The following is a 17,135-nucleotide window of genomic DNA, read 5'->3' as shown; positions in this document are numbered from 1 at the left end:
GCAGCTAGTTTTTTACTTTGCCTTGTAAATAAACCCTAACAAAAGACTTGATTTCACCCCCTCGGGAGTCATTAAGATTAACAAATTACAACAGGGATGGAGATTATCCTAAAGAACGGAAAATGGAAGTCTAGGCATTTACAGGGCTATCCCTGTTGTAATTTGTTAATGTTAATGACTCCCGACGGGGTGAAATCCAGTCTTTTGTATACAAAAATTTGGACAAACTCAAATATTGTAAAAAAACAAAGTGTTTTATTTATTTTATTAAAATTGATCATTTTAGACATCTTCTATTGGAAAGTTACTTTAGTCATTCCATTATTTTTCTGCCTAATCCTAGGCAACTTCTCTTTTAGTGGGGTCTTATTTGCTTTTGATTGAGCTAGACGGTGAACACAAGGGCAGAAATCAGCTATTAGCGTTATTATATATTTTATTTGTACTTATCTTACCTTCCAGCCTTTTTAGACATTGTTTTATATTTATTTCATGTTCTCGCTTATAATCGCCTCTTAATGAGTTTCGATGAATATTTATATATTTATTTACTTATAATGTACCCCTTTTATGGAATTTTTAAGATATATATTTTTTTTGTTTAGTCCGCTAGAAGACACATTTTCGATTGTCTGGGACCAGTTTTGTATTTATGGGTTATGACTCGAAGAAAATATTTTAGATGATCGATTCTTGTCCATCTAGCAATCCATACAATGTAGGTGATCCTATGAGCATTTACATGCCTAAGGAAGGCTAGCACACCTCTGTGTTACAAACTTTAGGTATGAAAAACAGTTAGACTCAATGGATTGTCTATCGTCTGGTTTGGTCTCGATTCAGGTGCCAACCCAGAGACAACGAAATATCGCCGTATAAAAACACATTCTTTACAATAGTTTCTCCAGGAAGCGCGGAAGACGAACACCCCAACCACTACACTACGAGGAGAACTTACTTCTAATCGATTTCCTTTTCAGAATTTTTACCTGAGAGTAGGCATTGGGTCGAAAACAAAAAATACTATTCCAGAATTCTGATTCTGTTTCACAAACAGAACTTTATTATTCATTATTCGCCCGAACACAGTACAAATGAAAACATTTATTAATTTACTTTTCATTATAGTATTTGTATTCTAAAATGTTATTTGTATCTTCTAAACAAAATTTTAACAGTAATAATTAAATTAAGGCACACACAATACATAATTATTAATCGAGCACACATTAAACTACACACAAAATAAATTTTAGTTATTTTTCATAAGCTCGTGGGTGGTAAATTATTGTAAAGGTGATTTATGGCAGTCTTCTGTCGTTGAATCGAATGTTGATTAATGGCCGCAAGTCCTCTAAATTTCTTCCCTGAAACATAACATATTTATCATAATTGGTCACCTATTTCAAAGTAAAAATGAAATCCTGCTTTATTCAGAGGAAGGTAAGTTAAAATTCGAATTTATTGACGTATTTTAGATTGTGAGATATTTTGTATTAATATTGATAATTAAATGTGTAGTATTAGGCTATTTCTCAAACTAATGATACAACGTGCATTCTCAAGAATCAACCATGATTTTTTTCGATTTAAACAATTTTTTTTATATTACTCTTAAGAGCTGATTTCAAAGTATTATTAATATTATTCCTCGCCCATATTATCAAAAAAATCATATATGTCTGCTACTTTTACCGTTCATATTATAATTGAAGCATTCTTGAATTTAAGAGGCATTTTCGAATTTAACGAACTCGAGACAACATTAGCAAAACGATATTGATTAATTTTACAAAAATATACAGTCAACAATTATCAAATTACATAATGAAGATAAGGTTTAAATACAGACCAGCGAAATTTCAAAATTGAAATCATGCATAATAAATTATAGTATATGTTTAATTGTGTGCGTGCGTATATGTAAAAGGGTGTGTTTGTATGATAGAAAGTGTGGATAATAATATCTTATAATAAACATTTTTTCCATCTGTTTTTTTAGGGTAAAAGCAAGAAAATAGCAACATCTGCACATTTGCAGCTTCCTGCTGATGTTGGATCACTAAAAGCATAAAAACATTTAGTTTTATTTTTATGTAATCAAATCCTTTATCCTTTTTTTGTCGTTTCATTAAAATTTTTCTGTATTTGATATTCTTAAACATTCATTAACTTTCTTATTCTTGTTTTTAAGAGCCAAAATTACTCGCAAACGAGTAGCTGCCTTAGTTCTTGTATGTTCAATAAACCATTTTTAGAAAATTGAGTTATGAGAGCCAATATTTTCAGTATCTTATTTCACGTCCATGTAGCTAAAAAAATATTCTTTTTTCCGTTGGTAAATAGTATTTTCAGCATTTTTTGAGTGCCAATCTCCACTTACCGATTTTGGTAATTTGATTTTAAAAACAAGTAAAATGCTTTTCGTAAAATTTGCAAATGCGTCTATTGAACATAATAAAAATTAAAAAAAACTTAATGCTGTTATGAAGTATCTTAAGTTTAACAAATATTAAAAACAATTATTTTATCATAAATTATTATTGGAAAGTGAGAAGAGTTAGTATTAATGCAATCATATTAAAATCACTTTAAGAGAGGTAGTTAATTTTAAAATCTGATAAAGCATAATTTGTTGATTATTTTCAATTATATACTCGTACATATAATAATGTCAATTGTACTACGTGAAAATAAATATATTAATTCTGATACCTACATGTATTTATACAATGATAAAATTAAAGTATTATCCCAGGAGTGAGGCTATAGCACCCGGAGGAAATGCAGCCACAATAACCTCTGTCTCGGGTACAATCTAAAAAGGTTATAATATGGTAGGTTATGGTCCAAATAAAGAAAATGGTTATAATATGGTAAAACTAGGTTATGGTCCAAATTAAGAAACTGTTATACTATGGTAAAACTGGTTATGGTCCAAATTAAGAAATTGTTATAATATGATAAAACTAGGTTATGGTCCAAATAAAGAAAATGGTTATAATATGGTAAAACTAGGTTATGGTCCAAATTAAGAAACTGTTATACTATGGTAAAACTGGTTATGGTCCAAATTAAGAAATTGTTATAATATGATAAAACTAGGTTATGGTCCAAATAAAGAAAATGGTTATAATATGGTAAAACTAGGTTATGGTCCAAATTAAGAAACTGTTATACTATGGTAAAACTGGTTATGGTCCAAATTAAGAAATTGTTATAATATGATAAAACTAGGTTATGGTCCAAATAAAGAAAATGGTTATAATATGGTAAAACTAGGTTATGGTCCAAATTAAGAAACTGTTATACTATGGTAAAACTGGTTATGGTCCAAATTAAGAAATTGTTACAATATGGTAAAACTAGGTTGTGGTCCAAATTAAGAAAATGAGTTTTAAAACATATCAAGTAATTTTCAAAATTCGTAATGTTAATTACTATTTATTCATGAATACTTTATCATATTTACGTACAACTCTAAATGGTTTACAAACAATATTTTGAGTTTGTCAAAGACAAGGGATGGATTCAACTCCCTGGGGAGCTGTAAACATTAGCATATTACAACAGAGATGAAGAACATTTTAGAGAAGGTAATATAGAAGTCTAGGCATCTACAGGGCTTATTATAGGTCATAAGCTCTGTAGATGCTTAGACTTCTATATTACCTTCTCAAAAACGTTCCTCATCCCTGTTGATGTTAATGATTCATTGTTTATTACTAGATATCCGTGTCCTTCAATCAACCAATAATTTTAATTGTGTTAGTCTGTAATGTTAGTGGTAATATAGTATTCGTTTCAATTTATTGATAAACTTTTCTATAAATTGGTCAGCTTTTCGTTACTTGCCTCTATCTACTACCACCAAATAAAAAGTGTTTCTAAGTTTCCCATAGAAATCACGTCATTGTTATAATTACAAAAGGCACCACAAAGAAAATAGAACATTAAATAATTTAAGTATTCATTTTATGTCAAATCGATAAAACAAATTTAATGTGACGACCGGTTTCAAACACCGCTATTCCTTTATCAAGGCTTCATCTAACACTAAATATGTTCAATCTCACCAAAGCTAAAACCAAATTGCAAGTTGGTACCACTGGATAATAGAGTCCCCGTACAGACAAAAACTATTCTATCATATCAACCACGAAGTTAGCTACAGTTACAGCAATACGACGGACTGTAGGTTCTCAGGTCGACAGTTGAAAGCGCTAACCGAAATCGTCCGTTACACGTTTGTTATTAAACTGACAATAATACCAAAAAATTGCAACGCTTTTGTTCTATGCAACAAAGCTAAAGGGGGGCGAATTGTCACTCTGAGTGCACAAAGTTATTTTAAAAAAATAATTAAATATGGTCATAATACAATTGTTATTATTAATTATACAAGTGGCGCAAAAGTTGTCACCTGATGTTCTTTGGCTGTAATTTTTTTTTATCAGTTCAAAAAATTGGTTTTTGAATTGTGTTTACTTGATGTCTTAATTTGTTTCTTCCATTAATTCGAGAAAACGATATCAGCCAAGTGGCCACCGCCAGAATTGATGACCACGAAGGCCCGATGTATCTCATTTTCCATCACTCTTTCCAGAACTTTCGACGATAGGTTCTCGCACTCTTGATGGATGTTCTTTTTGAGAGCTTCAACAGTCTGAGGTTTATTGCCATAGACTCGTGACTTCAAGAAACTACACAAAAAGAAGACTGGAACGGTTAAATCGGGCTATCTTGCCGGCCAGTGTAAATCATCAAAATGAGAAATTAGGCTACCCGGAATGCAGCCCTTAGAATATTGGTTGTGGCTCGGGCAGTATGCGCTGTTACTCCATCTTGTTTAAACCACATGTTTTTTAATCCAATTGACGAATCTAAAAGTCGTTTAGCATGGCTCTGTAGCACTCGCTGACCACAATAGTCGTTTAGCCCGCGGCAATATTTCAAAAAATAAGCCTGATGACGCCTCCAGCGTAGACACCACATCATGCAGTAACTTTGAGCAAGCGTAATGACTCTTCGTGGGTTATACGCGGATTTTCAGCGCTCCAAAAGTGATACTTTTGCTTATTCATATATCCACAGAGATAGAAATAGGCCGCGTCGCTCACGATGATTTTTGAATAAAAGTTGTCTTCATCGTGCTCGAGATTTTGGATGGCTTTCGCAAAGGTTACACGCGCTTGGTGGTCAACGGCTAGCAGTCATTGCACTATTTTTACTTTGTAAGGAAACATCTCTAAGTCTTTTATCAAAATTCTCTGTAAACACCGCCGATTGGTGCCTAATTATTCGAGGCCCGAAAGGCCGATTAACTGAGGCCCGTAGTGTCATAAAACGATGCCCGGAGGTCCGATTGCATGATGCCCAAAGGGCCGAATTACCTAGTATATGTAACTGTCGGCAATAGCCAACTGTTACACATGTTTTTTATAATTGTATAATTAGCATTACATACATAGGTACGTTGACTAGTGGATACGTGAGAGCTTAATAATTGAGGTTAAATATTAACAATTATGATATAATAGTCATGCATATATCGTAATAATTATTATTGATGAGTACTTACATCAATACAACTATTAATATGCTAGAGTTATGCGTACAAGAACAAGTAATACACCAACGTTATTCGTTATTATTGAAATGTGATGTTGTTTATATTTGCGTTTCTCAACCTTTTTAAGCCTGCGGACCGGGGAAAATAGGAAAAAAAAATTGCGGACCGGTAACGCGGGTATAAAAGTTTTTTTTTGTTTGAAATTTATTTAATAACCCTTACGGATTATAACATTCATTTTACAAAAATAATAAATCATTTTTTATTCAGACTCTGTTGTTGATAAAAATATTTTTTTTATGAGTCTTTTGTTCAGTTTTGTCTGAAATTCTACAAAGTTTATTGTATAACTTCAGTCCCTGATTTATTAGTCTCGATTGTTCTTGTCTTGTTTTTGAATGTTGTATGTGATATTGTTCTGATATTCTATGTCCATGTTAATTTAATTACATTTTTTAAAAAGTTTTAGTTCTTTGTCTACAATGATATCACTGGCTAACTTATTGATACATTTTGAAGATTTTAGTTGATAAAGTTCATTAACATTTAATTGTTTTGTTTTTTTAAAGAGTTCTTCAGTTGGTGTTGGTCATAAACTAGCTTTAATATTTTATTTTGCTGTCGTTGTAGTCTATTTATGTCATTTTGGTTTCCCGTTCTACATAATTGTAACATATAACATATTTTAGATTTGACGTAGGCTTCGCCCGTAAGATTTTTTCCGGTTTTGAAACAAAGTTTTTGATTTTTGAAAAAGGACTCGATAACGTTTCTGTTTTGCTAATTAAATTATTGATTAATTGATTTGGTTTTCATTTTGTCGAACACCATATTTAAACGAATAATACATTCGTTTGGAAACGCCCTAACAAGGCGAAACAATTGTCATGACATTTTTGTTTTTATATTTGTAAAAATAAAATAAAGTTTTTAGTAGACTCAATCAGTGCTTGTTTTTTTTTATATTATAAGTTTCAATTACTTATGTGAATTGTCCACTTCAATTAAATTATTTATGCAGTATTTTAAATTTAGAAATAACAAGTGACGCTTTTTTAAGAGCAGGAATTGAAAAATGCGCGACGAGTATTTCTGCGGACCGGCAGGAAATCTCAACAGACCGGTACCTGTCCGCGGACCGCCGTTTAGGAAACGCTGGTTTGTATGATAGACATAATATATAAACAGTATTATGAATTTTATAATATTGAAGTAAAAAAAATCTGTAATTCGCTACTAAGAAAGCATTCTGGTTTTACCGACCTAATATACTGAAAACGATCAAATGAAATGTAATTTAAAACCGATTTGATTTGCAGTAACTAGATGATTTCGGTAACGTCTAAATGGAATATGCAAGTCTAGTCGGGATTACGACGTGTGTAACTATTTTTCGCGTTAATCGAATCATTGAACAGTAGGGTCTCGAATAGGAAGTGAATGCAGAAATTAATGTCATTAGTATTACATTGTAATGGTCAGCGCGTTTGCCTACCATGCAAGATCTCTCGGATTCGATTCCCGCCAAAGTTGATACGAAATATTTATCAAAAAGTGCGTTTTTACACTAGAATATTTCATAGTCTCCGGACTGATATCTGAAGCATAAGACTGGCCATCTTACCTTTATGTAAAAAAAGTATCAATATCTCTGCAATAGATGAACCATTGCAATGCCCTATGCACCATTAGGTGCTGTGGTAAATAATCCCTTTTCTTGCAGTGATGTTACATCGTGTTGCCACAAGAAAAAGACGGAATATTCTTAAGCTCTTACATTTAAAAAAAAAAACACTGAAATATAGAGTTTTATAATTCCTTTTCCATAATTTATAAAAATTAACATATAGTTTAGCTTTACAGAGCTATAACAGTATCAAAAACAATCATAAATTCAACGCTTATGATTTACGCGTGCGTCCCCCATCACTTTCAATAACCGACTGAATTTGTTTCACACAACACCGGCTACAGCGGCTAGATAACAGGGTATCTGCCTTCCTTGTTATGTGTTCTATCTTCGTGCTCTCTCTAATACCGATGTATTGCAGTATTTGCGGACATCATTCTTCGGGTAGCAAGGTTAAATATTTTTTGTATTAAAATTCAGTATGGTTATACAAATATTACTTTCCAAATTCGGTCTAAAAATGACAATTTAGAGATCATAAAAAAATCAACTTTATAATTTAAAAAAATAAGAGAGAAATATCAAGTATTTTACCGTATGTTGACTAGTATGACATCGCAGCCACACAAGAGTTAATATAAAATAAATTAATATTATATAAGTTTATGTTGTTTTACCACATCAGGTTGAGGTTGGGGTAAATGCGCACCCTGGGGCTGGAAGCCATTCTCGTCAGCGATATAAGTCACAGAATACGTCACCCCGTCCGGGCCGATATAGCTAAAGGATCCCCTGACTATGAGGGACTCTTTCTCCGGATCTCCAGCATTCACGACTTCCGACTGCTCTTGTCTCTTTGTTCCATCAGAAGTCTGAAATCTAAAAATAATCACTTTACCATCACAGGATCGGGACTAAGTTCTGCTGTTTGTATTTTTGTATTAATTTATCCCGACACATCAACATCCTCGGAGTAATGATTCGCTAAGCAGGAGGCGTATTCCAACAAATCATAGATGTACCCTCAGAGTAATAATTAGCTAAGCGGGTGGCGTATAATTTTTAATATTTGGTTGATTTATATAGCGCCATTTTTGTGAAAATTCATCTCAAAAGCGCTTTATGCTTAACTTACATTCTAACAAAAGTAAAGTGACATATTATGTTTTCTGATTTAAAATTGAGGGTATGATAATCTTAAGAAGAGAGATTTTAGTTGGGATCTGAACTGACTAGGACTGTCGATGATTCGAAAGTTTGAAGGCAATTGGTTCCAGGAGTGCTATTCTGAACCACTCTCGTGGCACGAGAAAACAGTTTTTCTCGTGTATTTTGTATGTAAATACACGAGATAATACGGCCACGAGAGCGTTTGGAATACCAGCCCAGGCAAAGGGGCCGGCAACGGCAAAAGCACGATCTCCAAATCTAGTGTTTGGGGAGCGCCGGATTTCGACGAGTTCTCCTCTTCCTGAATCAAATGCTGACCTAAGAATAGAATTTCTTCGACATGTATTTTCCCTAATACAAAGGTACGATAGGTATCTTGGAGCCTATTGATTCTTATTTTATATCCTAGAGAGGCTATTTATTCTTCTTTTTGTGGGTTTCGGGGATTAGCGCTAAATAAACTAGGTTCTGACGTCACTGCGACTTATTATTTATTTAGACTTAAATTTATTATGACGGGAAGATGCTATGTAAGTAATGTTTAATATTTCTCCCTTTTTGTTGCTCTGAAGCATTTTAACTTTTTTTTTACCCATCAATGAGTGAAGAGATTCGAATATATAGCAATCGTAATAAATGATGCTGTGAGTTGGTATTATCAAATAAAACCATCAACACCGGCATTAAGGTTATTGTGGGTGGTGTCAGATGTCAGACTATTGCAGTAGATCATCGGATGATCATCACACACCGTGATATTTACCTAGTGTTAGGTATCCGGACATCTTCACCGACAGGCGTGCATTGCGCAAGCGTAACCATTCTCGGAACGTTTAGTAAGAGATTCTGTTGTAATGTTAAACTTTATAATAAAGATGCAGATTTCTTAAAAAGCCGTTGCGTTACATCTTTAAAATTATTACATAAACAATAATAATGTATCTTTGCATATTGCGTAAGGCTGTGAAGGTCATTTACGTAAAATGGCTGTTGACCTTTTAACGGTCTGTCAGATAGGGCATAGGTGAAACATTCGAGCGTACGATGGTCCACTGGTCTACTGTCTGCCGCGTATGGATTATTTACAATTACAATGTAAATACTTTCTCACTCGTTTTTTTCACTAATAATAATTCTTTTTATTGGTCTTATGCGATTCGCGCACCGCTAGTGTAGATACTTCGAAATGGCATACTGGCCATATCGCAAATCGCAGCGAAGATTATCCATACGACGACGAAAGTTTAACATAATTAAAATCAACATAATACAAAGAACATTTTAAGAGAAGAAAATTTAGAAGTCTAGGCATCCACAGGGCTTATGACCTGTCATTGACTGGTTTAAGTGGTCACTTAACACACTGTGTAACATTCACCATTCTGCCTATATGTGAACATCTATATTCCTTCGATTCTTCCATCTTGTTGACGTTTGTGAAGTTTAAAATATATCTGATTATTTAATTATTTATTGACAATTCTTGATGGAATTCCATTGTTATTATGTAATTGCTTATTTTAACAAATAAGTTACTGATTAAAAATACTTGGTATTTGTTTGACCAATTAGCGCTTTCACCCTTTAATGGGCATCTTCAGACTGGAGTCCGGTCTGGAGTAGTCTTGAATTAACTTCCCTGTCAAAAAAGTATTTTGCCAACTTAACCTGTTAAAATGTATATTTCCCACTCCGTTGTATTTCGCCAGGTGTTCTTTTTCCACCTTTAAATAATAAATGCTTAATCCCAATTGTGGTTCAATAACTCCCAAACATAAACTGTTTAGCAAACTAGTTGTAAATATTTATGTTTTCTGTCCCCTGTTAAGATTCGTTTGAAAATGCCCTAACAAGGCGAAACAATTGTCATGAATTTTTTGTTTTATTTTTTTTATATTTGTAAAAATAAAATTAAGTGTTCAGTAGACTCAAATCAGTGTTTGCTTTCTAATATTAAAAGTTTAAATATGGAGTTCTACAAAACAAACACCAAATCAATTAATATATTTATTTGATCTTCTTATCTCCAAAATATGTTAGAAATAGTATAAAAGCTGTAAACGTTGTAAACAATTTACCAGTCTTGAAGATGCCTACTTAGGTGAAAGCGCTCGTTAGTCAAAATAATAAAAAGTAAAACTAAACCAAGAAGTTTTATTGATAACTTTTTTTATAATTTTATCAAAATCATTAGTCTTCAATTTGCGAAAAAATGCAATCTCTTCCCTATCGATGCGCGATGTGCAGCAGCCAATTATTTTGTGTAGTTATTCGACTTTTTGTACATAATGTAAATTTTACATTGGCGAGCTTATTGCCAAATGGCAATTTCTTCCGACCAACCAATAAAATAAAAATTTTATTTTTATAATTTAAGTTACAAAACATATTCAATAGAAAATATTTTTAAAAATGCCAAAGATATACAAAAATATAAATAACTGTACTTGTATAAAAATTACCTTAAAACATTACTATTACTTAATGGGAAAAAGGAATAAAAAAGAAAGGAGAAGAAATTAAGGAAGAGAGGAGAGATGTTTCTTCAGACATGATTGAAACAGAGATACTGTAGTAACATCATTAATAGTGGATAGTGGATAGTGGATGGGAGATGATTCCACAGTCGAGCCAGATGGAGACTTTATGATTTAGAGGAGAAAGAGGAATTGTGAATGTGAATTTTCTGTGTATCTACCGCAAACAAATAGGCTCGAGTGTATTTGGAGTGTTAAATATATCTAGACTATTCTCGATGACAAGGTTACAATAAATATCGATGGTTAATACTTACGCAAAGTTATATCTTCCGTATCCGTCACTGTCGCTTTCGTAGTTGAGTACGTATGGCTGTTCTTCCACGGGACCTCCCAGGGTAGCAGATGTAACCAGCAGGACGAACCCAACGAGGACCTGAAACATGCGAGATTTAACCGGTTTAGTAAGAAACGAGTCGAGTGAGTACTTCTGCTAATTCAAGGACCTTTGTTAAACGAAGTCATGACTACTTTACCACTGATCACGGACAGCGAGTGTCATTCTGACTCTAATAAAATATCACCATCATTATTATCGATAGTATTAAAGTAGGAATTACAAACGTTACGTTTTTACGAGAAAAAAAATATATGGAAGGAAGTTAAAAAAATACACCACAACACCCAGACCAGCTGAGTAAAAAAGAATTCTTGAATTTTTTTCTTGCAACTGGCAGGAATGGAACCCACGCCGCCAGTTTCACAGTCGGCCGTCTAACCAGCTGCGCCAGGGGGCCTGTCTTTTATTTGTCTTTACACTGGAACTTCTTTTTTACAAAAAAACATCTTGAAAAGAAGGGTACTAAAAAAATAACAAGACTGGATGGGTTTCCTTGAATTAAAATCAATTTAATTGTGTACTATTTATTATTTATTTAACATAAATTTACAACATTAAATCAGGATAAAAAATCAATATTGTATTTAGAAGTTGCCCTTGACCATTTTCTAGAAATAATATCTTCAAAATCGTAACTCTCAGCTAAAAATATTTTATGAACAAATTAAAGTAATATTTTTTTTTAACAAAAACAAGTTAGCTCTATTTTTTCTTATCTATGCAATCAGTATGTGTCTTACGTCAAAAAACACTATGGTAATAATTGCGCTGTTGTCTTTGATGGCTATAACAACACCTCCAATACCATTAAACAAGCTGAATAAATGCAAAGAAAAAGCATTAAAATATCAGTTAACTTTAATTTTGACAAAATCATGGGGGAGACCGTTCAGAAAGGACAATTTCTTACAAACGAAATAAAGTAAATTCGTATGCTGTGTCAGAAAATGGCAACCTTAGGCATTAAAACAGAAATATCTGATGGAGATGCCGACACCATTATTGTGCAATGTGGTATCAACAAATTATAAAATAACTCTTAACACAGGAGAAGATATTGATTTGCTCGTCTTAATGACTGATTTAGCTCCACAACAAAAAAAGGTTTTCGCCAAACCCCCTGGTTTGACGAAAATTTAGGGGGAAAATTGACAAAAAATATACTCATCCTCGGAGCTACAGAAACTTGAAAATATTTCACAAAGTATTCATTGTATACATGCTTTTAGTGGGTGCGACACCATCTCATCTTTATTTAGAAAAAGTGAAGCGCAGATTGTTAAGCTTTCTGAGAAAAATAAACGTTTTAGAGCCATTGCCGATGTATTTTACAAAGCCTCATCAACGCCAGAGGAGGTGTCACAAGCCGGTGAGCACATGTTTTTGGCATTTTATCAAGCTCATGAAGATGACGTGAACAAACGAAGATACGTCGCATTCTTGAAGTCTGTTAACAAGATGAAACCTGATCTTCCGTCACTGCCACCAACGAAAGGTTTTACTCAGCAGCACGCTTTTAGAGTATTTTTGCAAGTGGTTGAAGAACCATCTGGCATCTGAAAAGTGGGGGTGGATACAAGGCTACGATGAACGACTGGAGACCCTATCGACAAAAGACTGTGCCGCACCCGACTTTATCTTGAACACCATTTTTTGTCTCTTTGCGTCTGGTTGTCGAATGTCGAAAGGCCGGGATACAATGCACTTTAGTCTGCGGCAACTGTGAGGGAACCAGTACAAATGGAATTCAGCCAGAAGACATGGAAGTTTGCAAACGAAGACGAAGAAGTTGGAAGACGTTGCAGGCGGTATACCATTACAATATTTTTTTTATTTGTCGATTGTCTATCCAAACTAAGCATTTTTCTTATTTTTTAAACTATACCCGTATTCTATTATTATCGCCACGATTTTTCAAAGTTTTTTTAATTACTCCGCGCGTGACGTCACTAATTCTCTTCGGTGAGTTGCCCCGATTCGCGGGTTGGCTTCTCATCCACAATCACCATCAAATATGATTTGTGATTAAATCTGCTAAACAACTTATAATTTATTGATATAATTGCTCATTAAATTTACGAGGCTGCAAGCTCTAAATAGATAACACCAATAAATCGTTACCACCATGCACACATGTATTAAAATGAGGCGTGTTAATTGATTATTTAGGGGAAGGTTCGTACCTTGGGCCGTTTTTTTTTCAAGTCTCTTTAAATGATTAATTGACAAAGAACGTTTATTTTTTTATCGAACAGCAAATTGTTTGAAGATATTATGTGTTTATCGTGCATAGTTTACATACGAATGACAATTTACGAAACCTCTTCTTTTGACCCAAAGTACGGTACGGTCCTATACCTTGGACTATATGGTATCGTACCTTGGTAATATAAAATAATCGTTCAGTAAATTGACATATTTATGTTTTTATAATGTTTTGTATTTCTATAGTTAAAAATAAGAGGCATTTCACAAAGTGAAAAAGAAAACATTGATAGAATAACATGTATTTTATGAATGTGTGGCATTCAAATATAGCTAATATAATAAAAAATACATAAAACAACATACAAACCATTGCGCCGTTTCCTCATAAGGGGAGGCAGATAGGATAGAACGCCACATCACTATATTTACGTACAGATCTCGCTTCCTCTACTTTCATACATCTCGTGCACGCGCGCCAATTATTCCGACTTTTGATATGTATATCTTTAGTTATTTGTTGGATTTGGTCATGCCATGTCTTTTTCGATCTTCTTCTATTTTTGCATCCATCAGCATTCGCATTGTAAATATTTTTAGCCGTTGTGTTGCTGTCCGTTCGGTCTGCATGTTCCAAGGTACGGTACTGTGAGATGACCCAAGGTACGGTACACACGGTAAGGCAATTAAATTGGCAGTCACGTTTTTGGGGCTATATTATTCTTGGATAATAAGATGTTTAATTAAAAAAACATAAGGAGGCATAATATTTCGTAGAAATAAAGGAAAATGTCTCAAAAATGTATGTGATTAAAAATGCTTGTATTTATTTTCAAAAATAAAGAAATAAAGTTTTGCTTCGGTCATTTTCATGTTCAATTTATTATCATCAAATAATTAAAACAAATTTTAGTTCAATAATTTGTCTTTATTGAGATCCTAGATACCTAAGTTTATTCTTAATTTAAAATGGCGTAATCTGCCGGTCTAAAAGTAATTATATTTTAATTAGGTACATAAAACTTTTAAGTATATTTTCAACAGAAATACCTTTAAAATATTGTTTTTATCTAATTTATATTTTTTTATTTTTCCGTTGGTTATCCGGAAACTGGAAAACTATCACAAAACTCTAGCATCGGTTGATTTAGAAAAAACTTGTGACGTCATTTAAAGTGGTTCATTTTTATTAATTTGTTCATACTGTTAAAACACTACGACGAAGCTTTAATTTTTACGGCGTGTAAGAAAACATTTTTAATATTTCCCTTAGCACTGAACCTCGTCATCCCCTATGCACCATTAGATGCGTAAAAGGTCATCGTCGTCATCATTTCTCTTTCCGAATCCAGTGATACACAGTTCGCTGCATTGAAACACCAAAGTGGAGCGTATTATTAAATGAGTAAATAAAATGACCAACCATAGAACCAAATAAATAAAACAGTCATTATCATCATCGTTTCCCTATCTGCACCTAGAAGTCTATAATTGCCTGCAATGCCCTGGCATTTAGATCATTTTTGCAAGACAAAAGTAAGGTGATCAGTCTTACGCCTTAGGTGCCAGTCCGGGGATAGTGAAATGAGGTCCTAAACCATCTTTAATATATTGATTGATTTGGTGTTGATTTTGTAGAACTCCATATTTTAACTTATAATATAAGAAATCAAACACTGATTAGAGTCTACTGAACTCTTTATTTTATTTTTACAAATATAAAATACCAAAATTTCGTGACAATTGTTTCACCTTGTAAGGGCATTTTCAAACGAATGTGAAGACTAGATGGATTGAATGTCCTTTTTCATTTTTCACGTTGACCCAACCAGTTACCATTACGAGGCGGACTTGTCTCATTTCGATTTCTCTCTTCGGGATTTTTACCCGGGAGTAGCGATCGAGGCTGAAACGCTCGACCAGGGCTCTTGTTCTGTTTCACACGCATAACTGCAGATAATCTTTATCCACCTGGACACGGAGAAGTGTCTAAAAGGAGATAATAGTTACCGCGTGCACTATTCAACTAAAATGGTTGCTTATACCTACGTACATAAGTTGAAGAACATGTTTTGAGGGACATTTGCACAATTTTAAAAAGTGAGTTAGCAGGTACTTGAAATTACTTAATGTACACAGCGTATTTATTATTTACAATGCAACATTCGCGCAATAATATTTGACGGATAATTACAACATTGAAACATGCGCACCTTTAATTATGACACACCACGCTCAATGGATTAAAACTTGACCTAGGAGTTTACATATATATAAACCTACCAGTAACATCTTGATCGGCAGACGGAGCCGTAGCTTGCACTAGAACACTTTCGTCTGTGGCTTCTCCGATCGATAACTATCACTCGAGTGCACTTGCTCTTGTAGAGTCGCCAATTCTTATAGCCGGTTTGATAATCACAATCACTCTTCTCGTTTCAGCTAGAACTGTCCGACATACGACCGCAAGACTTATCTAGTCGCATCTGCATCCTCACATCCATTGCAAAATAACCACTTATCATAAGGTTAAACGTGAATATCCATATTTTCAATCAAACAGTGGGCGTTCTTATATTTATACAAAAATCATCAGCGTTATGATAAACTTTTATTTATCTCAGAGTGTCGATTTAATTTATTTTGAAAAAAAAAAATTATTGATACAAATACATAAATATTGAAAAAAAATACAATAATAACGTACCCCATACTCTATGTGACCAAGGGCCCTGTATTGAGTTAGGAGACAACATAATGGAAAGTGGAAGCACGTACATAATTAAATAATAGCAAAAATAAAAATTAAATATTATTATATAAACATACATATATTTCAGAGGACATCTGGACAGCACGCTTAATAGTATATAAATCTATGTAATATCTCGCAGCATTCTCCTGCAATGGTCTCTTCCCTGAGACAAAATCCAGACTTGTACACTTCTTCCAAAAATGGCTTTCGTTTTTGAGAACTAAATATGTTCATCCATGACCATTGAACACTCTTGGAGCCACAAAAGACAAATGCCTCTGAGCAAACGTCGTGCGTGTTTTTTTAATTAAATAGTTCAAATTACAGGAAAACCTCGTACGAGCATTCTGCTGGGATCTCCTCTTGTAACTGCATGACCAGAAATGTGTCAATGACTCTTTAAAAAAAATTGTCTAATGTCCAGTACCTTCATAAATTGGAACAATTTCTTTAGCGGGAAAGTGGGGGGACAAAGCAGCATCACTCTTAGTATGAATTTTTTACGTTTATTAGGGGGTTCATGATAGACGCAAATGAAGTAAAAGACGCATTCCAAAATATTTATCTATCAATTTTTAACAATATTTTGAATTTGTCCAAATATTTGTAAGGACTGGATTCAACTCCCTAGGAGGTGTAAATATAAAACAGATATAAAGAACATTTTAGAGAAGGTAGTCCAGGCATCTAATTATTTATTTTATTTATTTGACACTTTATATACATATACAATATATATACATATAAAGGCGGGCATATTGCCTTAAGGTAATTTCTTCCTACCTACCCAAACCGTTTAGTTTGAGAAAATTATAAATACACGGACATGTTGAATCTTACAATTTTATACAAAAATTAAAAGCAAAGATTAACAAAAATAAATGTATAAAAAAATGAATTAACACTATAATATAAAGAGAGGAGAG

At 33.4% G+C, this 17,135-nt stretch overlaps 1 protein-coding gene across 2 annotated transcripts; it reads right to left on the bottom strand.

Moving 5' to 3' along the window:
• Positions 1–1,029: 1,029 nt before the first annotated feature.
• Positions 1,030–15,877, bottom strand: LOC148283192 (endocuticle structural glycoprotein ABD-5-like). 2 transcript variants are annotated; one of them, XM_088223867.1, is made up of 5 exons: positions 15,738–15,877; positions 11,167–11,285; positions 7,880–8,081; positions 2,720–2,818; positions 1,030–1,367 (listed from the first exon to the last, which is right to left on the bottom strand). In XM_088223867.1, exons 1-4 carry the CDS (start codon positions 15,744–15,746, stop codon positions 2,750–2,752), a joined length of 399 nt encoding a protein of 132 aa, XP_088079993.1. In that variant the 5' UTR covers positions 15,747–15,877; the 3' UTR covers positions 1,030–1,367; positions 2,720–2,749. The 2 variants fall into 2 exon arrangements, with proteins under 2 accessions (XP_088079993.1, XP_088079994.1); XM_088223868.1 differs by lacking the exon at positions 2,720–2,818.
• Between the last annotated feature and the right edge of the window lie 1,258 nt (positions 15,878–17,135).

The sequence above is a fragment of the Micrasema longulum genome, unplaced genomic scaffold (assembly GCF_059751315.1).
Source record: "Micrasema longulum isolate JH-2025_06_02 unplaced genomic scaffold, ASM5975131v1 h1tg000253l, whole genome shotgun sequence".
Lineage (NCBI taxonomy): Eukaryota > Metazoa > Arthropoda > Insecta > Trichoptera > Brachycentridae > Micrasema > Micrasema longulum.
The sequence above is the reverse complement of the archived record's forward strand: the minus strand, read 5'-3'. Positions and strand labels throughout refer to the sequence as shown.

Excerpts from the sequence above, each read along its gene's own strand:
- LOC148283192 (XM_088223867.1), bottom strand. Across the intron at positions 8,082-11,166 it reads TACGGAAGATATAACTTTGC|ATTTCAGACTTCTGATGGAA; the intron begins GTAAGTATTAAC and ends GATTATTTTTAG. Across the intron at positions 2,819-7,879 it reads CCCAACCTCAACCTGATGTG|ATTGTACCCGAGACAGAGGT; the intron begins GTAAAACAACAT and ends TAACCTTTTTAG.